This window comes from Drosophila eugracilis, unplaced genomic scaffold (assembly GCF_018153835.1).
Source record: "Drosophila eugracilis isolate 14026-0451.02 unplaced genomic scaffold, ASM1815383v1 contig_2035, whole genome shotgun sequence".
Lineage (NCBI taxonomy): Eukaryota > Metazoa > Arthropoda > Insecta > Diptera > Drosophilidae > Drosophila > Drosophila eugracilis.
Genome location: NW_024572906.1, coordinates 107,954 through 126,401, shown reverse-complemented (window position 1 = coordinate 126,401; position 18,448 = coordinate 107,954). Strand labels below are relative to the sequence as shown.

The window sequence follows — 18,448 nt, the reverse complement described above, 5'->3', positions numbered from 1 at the left end:
GGCGCATTGGGTTCCTGCAGCTCCATATTGCCGATTTTTCGCTATTATTCGCTAGCCATTCTCCGGAGTTTTTATTCCTGTATTGCTCGTTTATGAGTGCCATGTCTACGTTTTGTTCGGTGACACTTTGCTCTAGCAACGACTGGGCAACCTCGCAGTGGCTTAGGTTTATCTGCAGGAACTTCATTTACCCCTAAGTCCTTGCATGGCCTTCTTGAAGTACGGGCATTTCCCACTCATTGTTGGGTGTTCGCAGTCTTTCTCCTTTTTGCGCTTGCAGAGCATGCAACAGGCCTTTGCATTGCAGCCTCTGGCTTGGTGCTCCTTTGCGCCGCAATTGTAGCAGCATTTCGAACAGTCTTCCTGGTTCCTGCAGTTCCCTGCTATATGGTTAAACTCCATACACTTAAAGCACCTTTTGGGTGTTATCTTTGGGCGGACTCTGCACCAGGTCCATCCTAGCCTGATTTTGCCCTTCTCCAGGAGCCGTCTTCCTATGTCAGGCATTACTCTTAGTGTGGCGGTTTGGGTGCCTCCGTATGCCGCCCTTAATCCTACCACCGCGGATTCTGGCAGTTTCACATCAAACTGGGATTTAACCGCGCATAGGACGTCCGTCTTTTCGGTGATCTCGTCTATGTCCTTCACCTCGATCAACATTGTCTCAGTCAGCGCTCTGACGTCGACATTTATACCCAGGACCGCTTTCATTGTGGTCTGGAGTTCGGCGGTTTTAGGGTCGGATACCTTGTTTAGGAGGATTAATAGTTCCCCTTTAGCTGTGCGCCTCACGGCCTGTACAGCTTGTCCTACCTCCTTCAGTTGAGGCTCTGTCCTAACTGTTTTCAGGATATCCGCATATGATCCACCTGTGGAGGTTGCGATAACTATCGCATCGTTCCGTGGTGGTCGCACCTTGGGCTTCCGATCCTTCTGTTTCACCTGTTTCCACTCTTCTGGTTTCTTCACAGGTTCTTGGGGATTGCTGGTGCTCTCTGCCATAGCATGTTTCCCTTTATTTCCTCCTTGGCTGGCTTCGTTTGCCGGCGCCTTGTGCATCGCCTTTTTTGCTGGAAGTGCTGCCGTTTTCCAGGTTTCTTGCCCTCTGGGTCTCTTGCCGTTCGCGAGTACTTCTGCACAGTTTTTTTCCACAGCATTCTTGGCTTTTCCCTGCTCTTCGATCATGCTTTGTACCGCCGATAGGACTTCTCTCTGAAGGTAGTCAATTTCATCGAATATCTCCCTCATTGGATTGGTGATGGATCGCTTTCCGTCCATTAGTTTCTTTAACTCCCTGGTCTTCGATCCCAGGCTGGTCAGCTGTACCAACACATCCCCTTGCTCCTTTTCCGCTTTTGGGCTGTCTTTTCCTGCTACTGGGGGGTACTAGGCTGCTTGCCACTGCCCTCCACCTTATGTTCCGGCGATCTCGCCATTACACTCCTTTTTTTGAATGGGTCAGCTCCCATGTTGGCCCAGTCTGGTAGACTGGACAATGGCGTGTGAAAGCCGTCGGTATTAGGCGGCGCCTGCAGTCCTTTGTTTGCAGGCGTGCCTCCGTTATTGGTTGGCCCAGCTCCTAGGCTAGCGCCCAAGTGCTGTGCCCCCGGTCCCCTGCCTCCCATTTCTCCGCCTGCAGGAAGTTTGGGCCTTTGCCCGCAGTAACCTCCTTGTCTTCAATCGGACTTTACTATGTTGAGGAAGGACAATATCCTGCTGGACTTCGATCGGACGTTACTATTTTAGAGAACTTTACTACTTTTAAAATAAAAGAACCGCCCTAAACTTTGCTGCGTGCTACAGTACGCACTTATCCGCTTGGATGCAACCTATCCAAAGCTTACTGCTATGACACCCGCCGTCTTTTCCGCGCACTAGAATCAGCTGGTCGCGCAAGCGCTTTCCACCACTGATTTAGTGTTTACTGAAAAAAAATAAAAGCGCGGAAAAATTATGGCAGTAACTATGCCAACCAACGAGTGGGAAACAAGAAGAGGCAGGGATGCCTCTCCTCCCTCGCCTACGACCGGGCTGTTCCCAGGTGTCGGCCACGGTCTTCTGGCCACCAGCTGATGTCCAGATGCGTGTCCAGATGCTCCACGCCGGATGGCCGGCTGCACTTTTCATTTACGGTGAGAACTTGGATAAATAAGCGGAGCGATTTGAAAACGCGACCGCACTCAAAACTCTCTAACTCTCTCTCCGAGGGGTCAAGGTGATTGGGTGTAAGTGTGTACATCAAATTAAATTGAGAAACCAAGAGATACCATAATTGAAAGAGTCTGGTATATGACGAAGGTACATAGGTGGTGGGCATTTTTGCAATCGTTTGACTTTGACTTAGAGTACAGAAAGGGTGAACGAATGGTGCACGTAGATTGTCTATCTCGGAATCCAGTGCCTGAGAAAAATAATGATCAAAATAAAATACCTGAAGAAAATAGTGTTCAGAATAAAATACCTGAGAAACGAATAAATTTGACTGAGGTAACCGACAACTGGTTAATTTCGGAGCAACAGCGTGATAGTGAGATTTTAGATATATCAACTAAATTAAGAAATAATGAATTACCAGATAATTTAGATAAAACCTATGAATTACGAAAATGTATGCATAGGAAAATACAGCGAAATGGTAAAACTAAATGTCTACCGGTAATTCCAAGGTCATTTAGATGAGCAATCATGTCCACGAATCAAGAATGCATTTGGGATGGGAAAAGACATTAGATTAGGTTTATAGCTATTATTGGTTTGAAAACATGTCAAAATATGTGCGTCGGTTCGTAGAGAACTGTATCACTTGTAAACTATCGAAGCCACTCGTAGGTATAGTGCATGCAAAGTTCATTCTATTCCCAAAATAGATATACCGTGGCACACGGTACATATTGACATAACAGGAAAATTGAGTGGTAAAAATGACTTAAAAGAATACGTTATTGTCTTAATAGACGCATTTACAAAATTTGTTTATTTTTACCACACTTTGAAAATAGATACGGAAAGTTGTGTTAAGGCTGTAAGATCAGTTGTTTCCTTATGTGGCTTGCCTACCCGAATTATAGCGGATCAAGGTCGTTGTTTTGCAAGTTCAGATTATCGTGAGTTTTGTTCCTCTCAAAAAATTAATTTGCATTTAATTGCCACCGGTGCGAGTAGGGCCAATGGTCAGGTCGAGCGAGAAATGAGTACACTCAAAAGTATGTTGACGGCTGTGGAAACCGGTCAGAGATCGTGGCAGGATGCGTTGGCCGAGGTGCAATTGGCAATGAATTGTACGGCGAATAGAGTAACTAAGTTTAGCCCATTAGAATTGTTAATTGGTAAGGAAGGTAGACCTTTTGGCTTACTACCAATAGATAAAATAGTTGATGACAAAATAGACAGAGAAAATCTAAGAAAACAAGCCAAACAAAATATGGAAGACGGCGCACGATATGGTAAGCGCAGGTTTTATAGTAATAAGGCGAAAATTATTAAACATAGTTTAGGCGATCACGTATTGATTAAGAATGAGGAGCGTCATCAAACTAAGCTTAACCCTAAATTTAAAGGGCCGTTTGAGATTGTCAAAATACTAGATGGAGATAGATATCTGTTAAAGTCCTTAACAAGAAAGCGAACTTTCAAATACTCCCATGAATTCTTAAGAGCTTTGCCGAATAATGAGCTAAAACGCGAATATAGAGACGGTACGATGGAAGATGCGTCTGACAATCAAGAAAGAGAATCATAATAAAAAAAAAAGTGTTAAAGGAACTACACTAAAGTTATTGTAATGTGTTAAGGGAACTACACAAATGTTAAAAAGTGTTAAAGGAACTACACTAATGTTATATTGTAAGATATGTTACAGGAATTACACAATTGTTAAAATGTGTCAAAGGAAATGCACAAATGTTTTATTTTACAAAAGAGAATAATGTTATTAAAGAATAACTAAATGAATTAATAAGATTATTTTTAATTGAAGAAATGTAATGCATACAGAAGATTTGATATTTATATAAGTGATTTTTATATTGAAAGCTAAACACACGAGGACGTGTGATAGGTCAGGAAGGCCATGTCGCAGTGTGATTCCCAGTAAATGTAGCATTCTGGTAATTTGGAAATTCGGGGAATTCCCTGCTTCTGCTTTACTCGTTGATATTGAGCGAAAGCACGGCAGCAGAGGCAGAGACGCTCTGCTGCTGAGTGAGGTTCGATGGTTAGATACCAAGAGTCTTGAGTAAGACAGAGATGGCTGCATACGCTAAACTTGAGTGAGTTTATGACGTGAGCGCTTATGCTGAATTAGTTGAGCTTGGGTATTCGAACCAAACGGAACTCGCTGTGCAGCTGCGAAAATCAATAAAAGCATCAAGATGGACAACATACCCTTGCCGCCGACATATATTTGATTCCATATCAATATAATGGGCCTTGCGCTTCCTTGGCTACGACATCACACACAAAAAACAATGAAGGACAGAATAGAATGAAGGATTACCAAACTACGCATTAAAATTTATTCACATTTTATCCTCTTTCTTCATTAGAGATGACAAACAAATTAACATTAGTGGTGACATTTCGGACGATAACGATGTCGAATTATTTAAAATAAATTATAATACGACGTATTGTATTTTACACAATAGGTGTATAAAAAATAATGTAACAACGTAAGCCAAGCTCACTATCTATCACATTTATATAGGTGATTACAAAGCGTTGGTATAACGGTTATACAATATTTCTATTCATTTACAGTTTAAATTACATCAGACTTCAAGGGTGTTAAATATATCTTAATAGAAGATCCTTTTCGCCCGGGAGTTAGGATGAGAGCCAAGGCGCCTGAAGTAGTATTCAGCATGCGTTCGACAAACATCGCCTATCATTAGAATTTTGAGATCTCTTTCTAAATCTCTGGTTCTAATGAACCATGGGGCATTACAAATCGATCTAACAATCTTGCTTTGCGCTACACGTATTTTGTTTAGGTTCGACTAAGTCGTTATGCCATAGGCCTGTAGTGCATATTTCCAGATTGGACTAAGAATCGATTTATAAATTCGAACTTTGGAAACAATAACAAGGAACAAGGAAAGCTTATTTCTTGACGTAAGTAGCCAGGATATACTTGGTTGAAGGCACAGACTGCTTCACCATTGATGTGTGCCCCTGGAAGGTGAGTCCTCTATCCAAAATCATACCAAGGTACTTGTAGTGGGACTCGTGACGAAGTACAGAACCGAGCATGGAAATGCCTGGGCAGTTTTTTGGCCTTGTGGAGAATGTGACACAAGCACATTTTTTGCAGTTTATGCCTATTTTCCATTCGGTTGTCCATTTTTCAAAACGTGGTACGTACTCCTGCAGGCCTAAGGTTGCATTGTCTTTGCTTGGACTCCGGACCATAACCGCTGTGTCGTCGGCGTATGTTGGGAATCAGGAATCTGGCATATCTGACGTATACAGTGAGTAAAGTGTCGGGCCTAGTACCCTCTGAGATTGGAATTTTTGACGAATTTTCTCCATCGACAACATCACTAAATTTCCTATCCGATAAAAAACTCTGTATGAGGAGGAAAAGCTGCGGTGTTAGTAGTATCTTTAGATTGCTTAGGAAGCCGTCGTGCCATACCCTATCAAAGGCTTGTTGGATAAACACAGCAACTGTGTACATTTTGCTTTCCATGGCTTCCAGAACGAAATTAATCATGCGATGAAGCTGTTCAGAGATGCCGTGACTTTTCCGGAAACTTCTTCTATGGTAACAGGCTTTGTGGGAAGAGCCATTTGAAAAGGCCTATCCAGACGCATTTGAACAAGCATTTAATTTTCCATCGGAGCTAGTTTTAACGGTTTGAATCTGTCCTCTAGATTGTCAGCAAAGATATTAGCCTTCTGCTGACTGGAGCCACACCAACCACCAGCTGGATTTCTTATTGGAGCCTTTGGAGTAAATTGTCTCTTAAATCGATTCGTGAGCTTTCATAGAGAGTAATTAGTCGATGCATTTGGTCAATCAATTTGATCCTACTTGTTCCTTTTCAAGACTTTTCTTAATCGATTTGAAAGTCTCTTGTAAATGTTGTAGACGCGAACATCTCCTGTTCTTGTGTATTTTCAAGCTCATCTGGATGGTTAATCACAGTGTTGAGATTTATGCTTCTGTCAAAGGTTTCCTTAAACTTTCCAACGGAGGAGCCGTGCGGCAGAAGTGATATCCGTTTGGTCTTGTATTGAGAAGTTTGTCTAAGCGTTGCCACAATTGACAAATGGTCCGAGGAAAGCTTGTATTGAGTTTCGACTGAGAGTTTGTTGAGTTATATTCCATTTACGATGAAAAAGTCAAGAGCTGTTGGCGTGAGCCTTGTATTGGCAGAGTAAAAGGTGGGTTCCCCAGTAACTACTATTTGACTAGAGCTAGAACCTATGGCCTCGTGAAGACGCTTTCCTCGACAACAAGACCTTAAATTGCCGCACCATTGATGCTTGGCGTTAAAATCACCTCCAGCCAAGAATTTCGGGCCCAGAGACGCTGGAAGCTGGTCAAAATCGTTTTTTATCCAAGGCTCACTGGGAGGAAGATACAATGAAGCTATTTTACGGACTCCTACCTACCTACCTACTCACCAATCTAAAAGGCTTGTCCTCACGGAGCTGGTGATGCCAAAACTCGCAGTTCGAAGCAGTCAAGCTATGAACTAACTTGCGGAAAGACTCGGCACTATCAGTGCTTATGCGAGTAATTCCAAATTTGGATGTACGTATCTCATACTTATCTGCCAGGATTATTTCTTCTAGGGTTCGTTCCAGAGTAACCTTTGGAAGACATATGAGCGGAGGTTTCGGATTCGTCAGTTCAGGTTGGCTTGAATTTTGCGCTTTCGTCTCCATCTCCTCATTAGAGTTTATTGTTTTTGCCCAGTCCATTAGACGTCGAATCCTGATTTGAACACGCGATTCTGGCCTTGTTTACATTAAACTTGCTCTTCTTGATGTCGGCTGGTTCTTTTCTGCCGTTAGGAGGGTTTCGTTTTCTGCGAAGAGGGGTACTTGGTGCTTGAAACGAGCACCCCATAGCCGGTAATGTGAGAAATTATTAGTCCCCAAAGACAATTCTACTATAGAAACTGGACTCATAAGAGAAGAAGCTGTAACAGTGTACGTGGTGTTGCCAGAACTGGCACTTGTAGCTGTAACGGTGTTAGTTACTGGTGTTGCAGAGCTAATTTGAACAGCATCTGCGTTTCGTTGCCGTATGTGGTGTAGCCAAATCTCTTGCAAGCTTGGCTCGTAGTTCCGTTGGAGATTGGCCACCGACCTCATTCATCTTCTCAAATCCGGACAGCTCTTTCGAGAGCATCGAATGAGAAGGTGTGTTGTTGTTGTTTACTTCTAATCTCCTGCTGGCAGTTGGTGCACGAGCGAGAGACCAGACCTAGCCCAATGGGCAAAGTCGAACACAAGGGTTACACTTTCGTTCGACTAATAAATTAATCGAACTCGGTAAAGACACCGGCGGGCGAAGTCTAAAAATAGATTGCGTGCAGATAAACACCTCATAAATTCGAATGTATTTATTAATTAAAAAAACCTTAAGTAAATTAATAATTAAATAAATTTAACTCCGGTAGAAACAACTCGCACGTGTAAGATCCAATCTAATAAACGCACATATAATTGTTCTTTTAACAACAAAAAAAATCAATCAAAACTTAACAGATGTTTGAAAAATGTAGTCAACATAACCTAAAGTTACATCCCGAAAAATACTCATTTTTCACACATGAAGTCACCTTTCTAGGACATAAGTGCACTGATAAAAGAATCTTGCCTGACGACAAAATGGTACGATGTCATAAAAAATTATCCAGTCCCACATGATGCGGACAGCGTTAAAAGATTTGTTGCATTTGGCAATTATTACCGACGTTTTATTAAAAATGTTGCCGACTATTGTCGTCACATAACTAGGTTATGTAAAAAGGATATATGAATGTACAGCTAATTGCAAAATGCGTAAAAATAAAAACAACTTTGTTACGATACCTGAACTTCAGCAAAGAATTTTGCATAATAACCGATGCTAATAAGCATGAAGGTGGAGTTTTAACTCTAAACAAGAATGGACTTGCAGTGCATGCGCATCCAGATAATTTACAATTTACAAAATTACTTCAATGGAATATACTAATGGAATTCTGGACTTAGGTCAGTTTTTACAAAGTAGCGCCGTGGGAAAATTTCTTTGACCAATTTTCAATTGATAATTATGGCCATAAAAAAAGGGCAATAAAACATTAAAATCATTGAGAGAGGTGCTACTCAACTAGTGACCCTGATAGAAAATGATAAAAAAAATAAACTATCCTTTTTAAATTTCACAACAATCCTATTAACGGAGGTCACACTGGTATTAAAAAAATCTTGGCAAAGGTCAAAAGGCATTATTTCAGAATATATGTTTGATATATATTTTAAAAGTGACAGCGCACACCAAAGCTCTTTTAACAATAACTAAAATTCATATTAACGCTTTCGACAGAGTGATAGTAGACACTAACGAATACGCAATCACACATATATGTGATTTAATAAAATATTTAGTTGAAATTCCAATTGCAAATAAAAGTGGAAACACTGTCGCTATAGCTATATTTGAAGATTTTATTTTAAAGTACGATCCAATGATAAACTTTAGACGCGTGTAATTTTCATTGACTTCAGTAAAGCAATTGACTCCGTAAGTCACAGCCTATTTTTAGAAAAACTTGATATTATCGGTTTTCTAACTGTTCTACTGCGTTGGATTCGCAGTTACTTCACTGGTGGAACGCAACGAGCTCTTTTTAAAAATTCAGTGTCTACCTTATTCTACGCTTCTTCCGGGGTCCCTCAGGGGAGCCATCTTGGTCCATTACTTTTTACATTATTCATTAATGACCTTCCTTTGGTTGTTACCGACTCTTTAGTACTTATGTATGCAGATGATGTCAAACTCTGTATGCAGTATACCTCCTACGAGGTGAAACTGCAATCTGACCTTAATAATATTCAAAACTGGTGCTCTCCAAACCTATTAAATCTTGATGCCTCTTAGTGCAAAATAATGACCTTCTGTCGCCTAAGACCTAAAGCTGCCACCTATACTCTGAATAGTGTAGCTCTGGGAAGAATTAATGCAGTTGAAGATCTTGGCTAATAAAGCTAGAAGAATGCTTGTTTTCATTTAAATTTAACGACCCCTTTGTTACTAAAACACTTCTAATTTTTTAAGTTCGTCCGATTCTGGAATGTGGATCATGTATCTGGGACCCCCAGTATGGGGTTCACCAGTGTCATATTAAACCTATCCAAAAGAACTTTTTAAAATGTGCTCTCCGTGGTCTCAACTGGGATACAAACTCACACCTTCCCTCTTATAAAAGTAGGCTCTTACTAATTAATTTGCCATCCCTCGCTAATCGTAGGACGATGCTTGGTGTCGTCTTTATAAAAATGAAATGAAAAAGAAATGGATAGCCAGGCCCTTTTAGATTACTTGAAAGTCCACGTACCCCTTGGGATTTCTATAAATTATATTCCTCTATCTTCCTCTAACTTTGCCTAACATTGGGACGTATGACTTCAATACATTGTATATTGTTTCAACCTCCCCCCTCTGTGGCACATATTTATTGTCATGAATTAGTCGTTGGAAAAATTAACAATTTGCCAAGAAATTTTAGTAGCATAAATAATATATAAGTAAAATATGTATAATATGGAAGAGCACTCTAGGGAAAGTAAATACAGATTAGAAGTAGCATATAGAAGAGCTAGGATAATCAGAGAAGAGCATAAGAAAAAGAATAATGAAATATACGACAAAAAAAAGATATATAACTACATACATTGATTTATCCGTAGGAGATAAAATTTTATTGAAAAACGAATAAGGGCATAAATTAGATTTAAAATATACTGGTCCCTTAAAGGAAGAGAGTATAGAATAAAATGAAAATATCTCAAGTAATAAAAATAAGAAACAAATTTATATAAAGATAGGTTAAAATGTTCAATGCATAATTTAAAAAAAAAATAAAAAAAACATATAATTATTGACTCCACAAAAAGAGGCACACAAAAAATTCATATATCTCATACACATTTTTATGCAAATATACAATAAACAAGAGAAAACGCTATAGTCGAGTGCCGTGACTATAAGATACCCGTTACTGTTTTACACAATTTTAAAATATTCATTTTGCTATTGGAAATTCCCCAAGCGCCACATATTGTCGGAGAAAGCATGTTGAGTAATCGATAGTGACGTCACTACCCATGTGAGGCCCTATAACCTAAATTTCTTCATAAGTAGCGAAATAATGTTCCGATTGGAAAAATCTTTGGTTTGTAGGCGTGGCCGGATAAAAAATCGTGGGAAGTTGCAGTGGTATATCTAAAATACATATTCCTAAGCCTAACTTTTTTCCATTTTTGGTTTTTCTGGTTTTGTGGGCGTTAGAGTGGGCGTGGCTAGGTGGAAAAAAATTTGGGCATTTGGGGCCTCATAAAAACCTACCTGCTTAATCCGAACTTTCTATCTTTTGAGCGTATCTTTGGTGGGCGTATGGGTGGGTGTGTCCAGATAATAGTACCACTAAAAGATGCACTGGCATCCAAAGTTTATACATACCGAATTTCAACTTTCTAGCTCTAATAGTTCGCGAGATTTAATCGATTTTAGTTGTTTGTGATTTGTGGGCGTTAGAGTGGGCGTGGCAGGATGCGGATCCCAGGGATCTCAAGAATCTTCATGCTTAATCTCAACGGACGGACGGTCGGACAGACGGACATGGCTCAATCGACTTCGCTATTGATAGGGTCGGAAGCACTTCCTTCTATCTGTTACATACTTTTCAACGAATCTAGTACACCCTTTTACTCTACGGGTATAAAAATAACTTCATATAAATACGAAATTTTTTCAAAGGTGGATATGTAGTATGTTCACATATCAAATGCACTTTTACACATTGTTATGCATTAATATTATTAAAAAAAACATTGTAACACTCTGTCATTATGAGTACTCGTGACGAGAGGTCACTGTGGGACTCTGTGGCCCTGATGCGTTACCTGCATCCATGGCGTTGGTGTGGGTCCCTGTGGGACTCTGTGGCCCTGATGCGTTACCTCCATCCATGGCATTGGTGGGGTCCCCTTTTATCAGATAGACTGGACTATCTTTGGCAATCCTTAATACATTTACTTGTATTAAGAATAGATCTGTATTGTTGTTTGCAACTAGTCGCAAATAACTTATATATGAATTGTATGGATACTGTGTATGTAAAATACTAATAATATGTACAGTAGTAATTATATATATATGTGTATAAACAATAAGTTTTGTATTTTTTAATATAGGGAGAATTTCAGGTGTGTATTTACTACACAAGTGCAGTCCACGATCAACTGCGAAATAAGCTCTAAACTGCCAAACAGAAGCAAGTGATCGAAGATATTCCAGGAAGAAGCAAAACAACTTATATCGCAGTTTGGGGCGAAATGATGGGGAAGGAGGAATACTAAAAAATGTTACTGTTTACAAAAATATATGAGGCAGACGCAACATTTCCATAATGGTAAATTTACTGTTCTGATGATACTTTCTTACACACGCACACCAAGTGCTCTCCGACACACACGCACAGTTTTGAAGACCAGTGGAACATCGAAACCGTGCGGACACCTATTCAAGTAGCTTGCGTACATTTTTCCGTCTGTCGTTAAAATACACAAAGTTAGAGCGATATAGTGGGTGAATAAGTAACATACCGGCACGTGGTGAGGTTACGCATATAGCACGAAGCAAGAGATATCCCATAAGCAGAAAACCAACAGCGATGGGAGGATCATCAAAGTAAACTTGAACCACTGTAAGGCAGCACGTGAAATTTTAAGTCAGACCATGCGCGACTAAAAGGTGATAATAAGCGAGCCGTATAAAAAGAGAAAAGGACCGGCCTATTCTTTGGATGCTATAAAATCGGCAACTATTCTGACAGTAGAGAAGCATTCCTTCCGGAATATGCAGCAGTCCTGTATGAACTAGTGAGCGATGCCAGAGGGGAGCTAAACGTGATCATCGCTAGTCAAACGGCAGAGGACGCACACTGCTACAGTCCTTCGCATTTCTGGACAAAGCACTGTTAAACACGGGATCAGAGCACATGATTTAACATTCAGAATCGAGTCACTGTTCCAGAGAGCCACATGGCGCCTGAGCGAAGCCAACACCGCAAGCGACCACATAGCGTCCACAAGGCGGAATTCGGGAGCTCAAATGTTCAAACGTTTCAACGCAAAAACACTTCAGACTGATGTGTTCCTCAGGGAGCTTCAGTGTCTAGAGGCTGGCGATCACGCTGAGCGAAGCGGAGAGAACATTATGAGCGCCGAAGTGACGGCGTGCAGAGCCAGCAAGAAGGAAACAAAGAGTCATCACAGGCAACAATCTATTGGTGGACGGAAGAAATCGCGGACGCAAGCACGCATTGCTTGCGGGTCAGACGCCTGCATCAAGGGCTCTAGTATGCGGAGAAACGCAGGGTGCTTAAAAGGCTTATTAAGGAAAAAAGCCGATGATGATTTTCAGCTCAGCACACAATATCGTGGTAAAGAAACTGCGGCAGGCGAAACCACTTGTCCCGGGGAATGCAACCTGGTTGACTGAGATAGTGGAGCACCTCTTCCCGACGGTGCGATCAACAATTGCACCACCGAAGCAAAAATTTGCCTGAGGAGATAAAGCTGATAGCCAGAGACGTAGCCTCAGGAAAATCAAAGGAAAGGAGATGGAAGGGCGGCAACAAGAAGTATTGTTTGATGGAGATCCTGGACATCAAAAATGCTTTCTACAGGCTCTACCAAATCTTGGAATACCGGAAGTGCTAGTATGCATCGTTAAGTCCCACTTTCGAGATCGCATACTGCTATAAGATAGAGGAGTTATTGAGCATGCGATCACCTGTAGAGTCCCCCAAGGATCAGTACTGGGGCCACATCTGTGGAATGCTATGTACGATGGAGTCCTGAGATTACCACAGCCAGGCAAAACGACAGTAGTCGGCTTTGCAGATGATGTAGCTATTGTCATGGTGGATAAAACTCTCAAGGATGTAGAGCACCTTGGAAACTCATCAGTAGCCTCCAACGTTGCCAGAGCGCTGACAGGAATCATACTGAACTCCAGAGGACCAAAGCAAGATAGCAGGTTACTCTTACGGCGGCGTCTTAAAAGGTCCACGAATTTTATTTTGTTTTTTTTTTCGCTTTTATTATTTACACATTTTTCTCTGTGTACGGAATTGTACGCACATTTTTGTGCACTGGCATTTAATTTCCCTTTGCAATAGTTCTCTCTGTGAAGTATTAATGTTATTTCAGCATTCACCACCAAAATTTCCTCAACGCTGTTTACACTCCTCAGTCCACAAGAATAGCATGATAAGCGTAGTGGGCATTGTTAATCCCTTGTACCTACTCCGAGGAAGTAGAGGGGGAGGTATCATATAATAAAATGATTTTAGAAAATGCTGGAAGAGAGTTTGTAAACAAAACCACTCTGCTGTTTGGAGTCAATAAGAATGAGTGTTTATTACAAAAATGTAGATGTGTATGAGTCTATTTATATGTATGTGTGCTCGTCAGAGTTATTGCACATTCACTATTTTTGTTGTTGTCGATCAGCGCTGGGCTTGTAGTTACCGGGTCTGCGTTGTTTCGCTGTGTCCGGGAGAGGGCGCACATTCATCTTCAGGGCCTTCACATCTTTCCACGCTAGCTCTGCATCGGAAAGTACAAATTGGCTACTCCGTACACGTTCTTCAGCCCATGGCGCTTTGGTTGCAATAATCTGCAGGCTAACCATTCTCGTGCGTTCTTTGGCAGATTTTCCGCCAAACCACTGCACATTGAGTTTTCGTCTCTCACCTTTCAGGTTCAGGCTGCGGATGAGTTCGTCGTAGATATTCTGCACGTACAACGCGACCTAATTCCTGGCGGCCGCATGTCGATCACCTCTCATCCTCCTGTGGCAATCGTCATGGAGTAGGCTCTTCTTGCATAACCAGGCCATATGTCCATAATCCAAACACGAAAAACATAACCTCAACTTCCTCGGTGGAAGGTAGTCCTTGCAGTCCTTGATCTCGTGGTATAACACTTAGGGCAACATCTGGGGCGGACTGCGTACCGCTCCTCTTCGCTTCGGGTGCTTCTTAATTTCGACGTCCGTGGCAGTGCACATCAATTTGGCGAAATTCATGAAATTCGCTCAGGTGCACCATTGTAGGATACGCCTGTATCGTTGCCTCGTGCTTCGCTCAGTCCAACCTGTTGCTCACTGGAAAATTGGTAATCAGCTCTCCTGCTGCCCGTCGTGGTTGACTGCAGAAACGCTGGCAGGTTAATCACTACGTATCAGTAGCTCCGGACGTCCATACCGGAATCGTAGCTGCTGAGGTGGCCCTTCAGGGCTTTCACTAGCTTCTGGTTATTCTCCAACTCTGTGCACTTGTAAGCCTACAGGTATGCTCGTCGTCGCCATATCCATATGATATGCGCGATGGTACAACAAAATGGCGGAGAATAGCTTACTGTTGTTGTTGTACAGGTCCCTGTGAAAGGTTGCCCGTTTTCCCAATGGCCGAGCGTCAGCGCCAAATTTCCACTCAATTTTGACGGCAAATTTGCACTCAATTATGCCGTCAACTGCTCATCCAAAGATGGCGTAACTCCATGATCCGGTTACACAGTCTCTCCCATTATTTGCCTGGGCCGCCAAATAAGCAAGATATTCATTACCCGATTTAGAATGGCCGAACAACACAATCTTATTCATCCTTTTACGCAAATAAAATTCAATTAACTATTGACAGACCTATTCGTTCCGCGACAGTTAACAAAGATTAACTAAATTAAGGACTAAGCGTAGAGCTAAAAGATTAATTTATAACATGAATTTAAATTGCTATTTGATGGATCTGACTAGAATAAAATTCGGCACGAAACTTTTTGAATTAATTGAAAAGCAATTGAGTAAGGTCGAATATCACAACAAGGAAACACGAATTAATGAAGTTTGATTGCGAATGTATGAGACCATTTTTTAAATGCATTTTTGGGGTTAGCATGCATATATACTTAAAAAACGAAGAAATGCACTTTTTGTAGAACTCAATTAACTCAATTCAATTAAAATTTATTCATATTAATGTGCGTTGTGAGTTAAGAATTCAGTTAACAAATACTGAATTTCCAGGTTCTCTTATTTTCATTTTTTCATAACAGCTGGAGTCTGTGTGAACGCCTTAAAACATCTCATTTAAATTGTTCCTGTTGAAAAGCCATATTACGAACTACTGTAAAAAACTGCTTCTGAAAATAAAATAAATACTTCCGCCACTATTATTACATATGTACATATATAAAAAATATATACATCAAATTCGTTTTGTTCGTATGCATAGCACAGTGTTTAAAGGTTAATTAAGTACAAATAATTTAGCTTTCTTTATTTTCAGTTGAATTCCTCTTTTGGTAATGTTAATAAAGGCAATAACTAATAAGTTTTTTTGCGAGTCGGCTAGCAGTCAAAAACTGTTACTTGCTCAGTTCTCCTTCCATGGGGAAGCATTGATTTTTCGTCCAAGAAATTCAACTGGAAAACCGGAACTGACCTTTCTAAGTTATTATAATTATTAGACTAATATTGGTTGCACGTTATGGGTGCCTACTTATCACAGCCGAAGACGGATAAAGCGTCTACAGATGAATGCAATGATATGCTTGCCGTTGGAGCCAGTTCTATGCAAGGCTGGCGGAACAGCCAAGAGGTAAACAAATCCTTTTTTTTTTTTGCTGTAATCACCATTGATATTCGGGCTCAATGTTTCAGGATGCACACAATTCAATTTTAAGTTTCGATACGAATACATCTTTTTTTGCTGTTTACGATGGTCATGGCGGAGCTGAGGTAGCCCAATATTGTGCCAATCAGTTTCCACAGTTTCTTAAAAACCTTGAAACATATAAAAATGGACAATTTGAAAAGGCACTAATAGATGCTTTCTTGGGATTTGATAAAACTCTGCTTGATCCTTCGATAGTCGGTATTTTGAAAATTTTGGCAGGTGAACATAATTTTGTCGATGCTGATACAGAAGATTATGAAGATGAAGAAAATTTAGCTAAATTGCAAGAGGAAAGCAACTTGCCGCTAAATAAAGTTCTGGAAAATTATAAAGGACTTCCGCAGACTGACGCATTGATAATGAAATCGGAGAGTGAAGTTAATTTAAGAATGATTTCGCCACGTGGTCGTCGTGCTGCAGCATTAGCTGCCGAAGCTGCTAATAAGGTTGTAATGGACCCCACCGCCAAACCTGAAGGTTCTTCCACCTCAGCAGCAGCTGGGATATCTGTCCGTGATGTATTTGACTATACCGATTCTAGGTTCGCAGAGAAAGAAATAAAAAAATCAGAAAACGATTCAACTGTTAGTAGCAACAGCAGTGTCAACCATTCATGCAGTAATTATGTTTCATCACAAAGTAACGCTGAAAAAAATGAGAAATCAAGTGGGATCTTTTTAAAGTCAGAATTGGTTACTCCTTCAAAGCCTTGTGTTGTAATCAAGAATGATAACGATATCGCCGATTCACATACATCAGTAGTACCTGAGACGGAAGATATCAGCAAAGTGAATCGAAACGGACGAATTTCTAAAACCGGGCATTCAATTTCATCTACCAGTAAAGAATCTAAACATCTCATTAAATATAATTCTCAAGAGGCAGAGTCAACCGATGACGATGCAGATTACGACGAGAATAACTTAGTTGAAAGTCCAGATATTTCCTCCTCAGAAAGTTTTGATGAAGACATTGAAGGCTGTACTGCAAATTATGACGACGATGATGATGATGAGGACGATGTAAGTTACTCAAGCATTTAACATAGATTCCTAATTAAATTATCTACAGGAAACTGAGTTTAGTGACGAAGAAGAAATGGATGAGGATCAGATAGCTAATGATCGTTTTTGCGCTAATATGATGGAAGAACCTGGTAAAGATAGTGGATGTACTGCGGTTGTTTGTTTGTTGAATGGTCGAGATTTGTATGTAGCAAATGCAGGCGACTCTCGATGTGTAGTATCTCGTAGTGGTAAAGCTATTGAAATGAGTCTTGATCATAAGCCTGAAGATGTCGAAGAAGCTTCGAGGATAATTAAGGCAGGCGGTAGAGTTACTCTTGATGGTCGCGTAAACGGTGGATTAAATTTGTCTAGAGCCCTTGGTGACCACGCCTACAAATCTAATATTGAACTGCCAGCTGAGGAACAAATGATATCTGCATTACCTGATATTAAAAAGCTTATTATCACTCCGAAAGACGAGTTTATGGTGTTGGCGTGTGATGGTATATGGAATTATATGTCCAGTGAGGAAGTCGTTAGTTTTGTACGATTCAGGTTAAAGGATAAAAGCAAGAAATTGTCTAATATTTGTGAAGAGGTAAAATAAAATATTATAAAATACTCCATTAAATTAACCAGCAATTTCGTAGCTTTTTGATAATTGCTTAGCTCCGAATACGATGGGTGACGGAACTGGTTGCGACAACATGACAGCTGTAATTGTAAAATTCAAGGAAAAGCTCCAAGACCTGCAGACTACCATTAATCCCACTGAAACAGAAGATATGCTAGTTGACGCCTATAATCCATTTGAGGTATCAGATGTTAGTAATGATAAGAGTGCGCTTAAGCGATTCGTTTTGCCAGATACCTCTCCTGAAGGTACTTATTTAGATAAAGATAACAAGTCCAAACGATTAAAAACTGAATTGGAACCAGAGGATGATATTAGCTCAACGCAATCGCCAGCTGAACAAAATGAGTGCCGTGGCCTGGCGGCGATTAATGAAGTTACAATAGCTGTCTCTTCACCATAATTTTACATTAATTTGTAACCTGCATTTTTGTCATAGTGTTGAAAAAGCCGTTAATGGCAGGATTACACAAAAATATTAAATAATAAACATTAATAAATTAAATTTAAATAAATATATTTAAATACCAGTTTTCTTAATATGCTACTTAAAGCATTAATTTCGATGACATCCATTTGTAATTGATATGAAACCAAATATATAATGACAATCTTTTTGAAAAAAAATAAGGCCTGATACAAAATTTATTTTATTACAACGAGATTTATATTAAAAGGGAAAACGGTAAGGATCAGCCAACTTCGAAATTTTTAACCTAGTTTTATTGTTTGTTCAGGCTTATTGTTACAATTGTAAATGGAAACCATCCGATACATAGTTGTGAAACTGCTTCACTATTGCAATTCATATCATTAGGGCTGCAGGCACAATGTACGCATTA

At 40.3% G+C, this 18,448-nt stretch overlaps 1 protein-coding gene across 4 annotated transcripts; it reads left to right on the top strand.

Annotated features, from left to right (window-relative positions):
* Positions 1–15,381: 15,381 nt before the first annotated feature.
* Positions 15,382–18,121, top strand: LOC108110717 (probable protein phosphatase CG10417). 4 transcript variants are annotated; one of them, XM_017219866.2, is made up of 5 exons: positions 15,382–15,535; positions 15,757–15,887; positions 15,950–16,987; positions 17,037–17,570; positions 17,623–18,121. In XM_017219866.2, exons 2-5 carry the CDS (start codon positions 15,777–15,779, stop codon positions 18,007–18,009), a joined length of 2,070 nt encoding a protein of 689 aa, XP_017075355.1. In that variant the 5' UTR covers positions 15,382–15,535; positions 15,757–15,776; the 3' UTR covers positions 18,010–18,121. The 4 variants fall into 4 exon arrangements, with proteins under 4 accessions (XP_017075355.1, XP_017075377.1, XP_017075386.1 ...); XM_017219888.2 differs by having other exon boundaries at positions 15,642–15,887; XM_017219897.2 differs by having other exon boundaries at positions 15,382–15,591.
* Positions 18,122–18,448: the final 327 nt, after the last annotated feature.

Excerpts from the sequence above, each read along its gene's own strand:
- LOC108110717 (XM_017219866.2), top strand. The coding sequence starts at position 15,777 with ATGGGTGCCTACTTATCACAGCCGAAGACGGATAAAGCGTCTACAGAT. Across the intron at positions 15,888-15,949 it reads GCTGGCGGAACAGCCAAGAG|GATGCACACAATTCAATTTT; the intron begins GTAAACAAATCC and ends TCAATGTTTCAG. Across the intron at positions 16,988-17,036 it reads ATGATGATGATGAGGACGAT|GAAACTGAGTTTAGTGACGA; the intron begins GTAAGTTACTCA and ends AATTATCTACAG.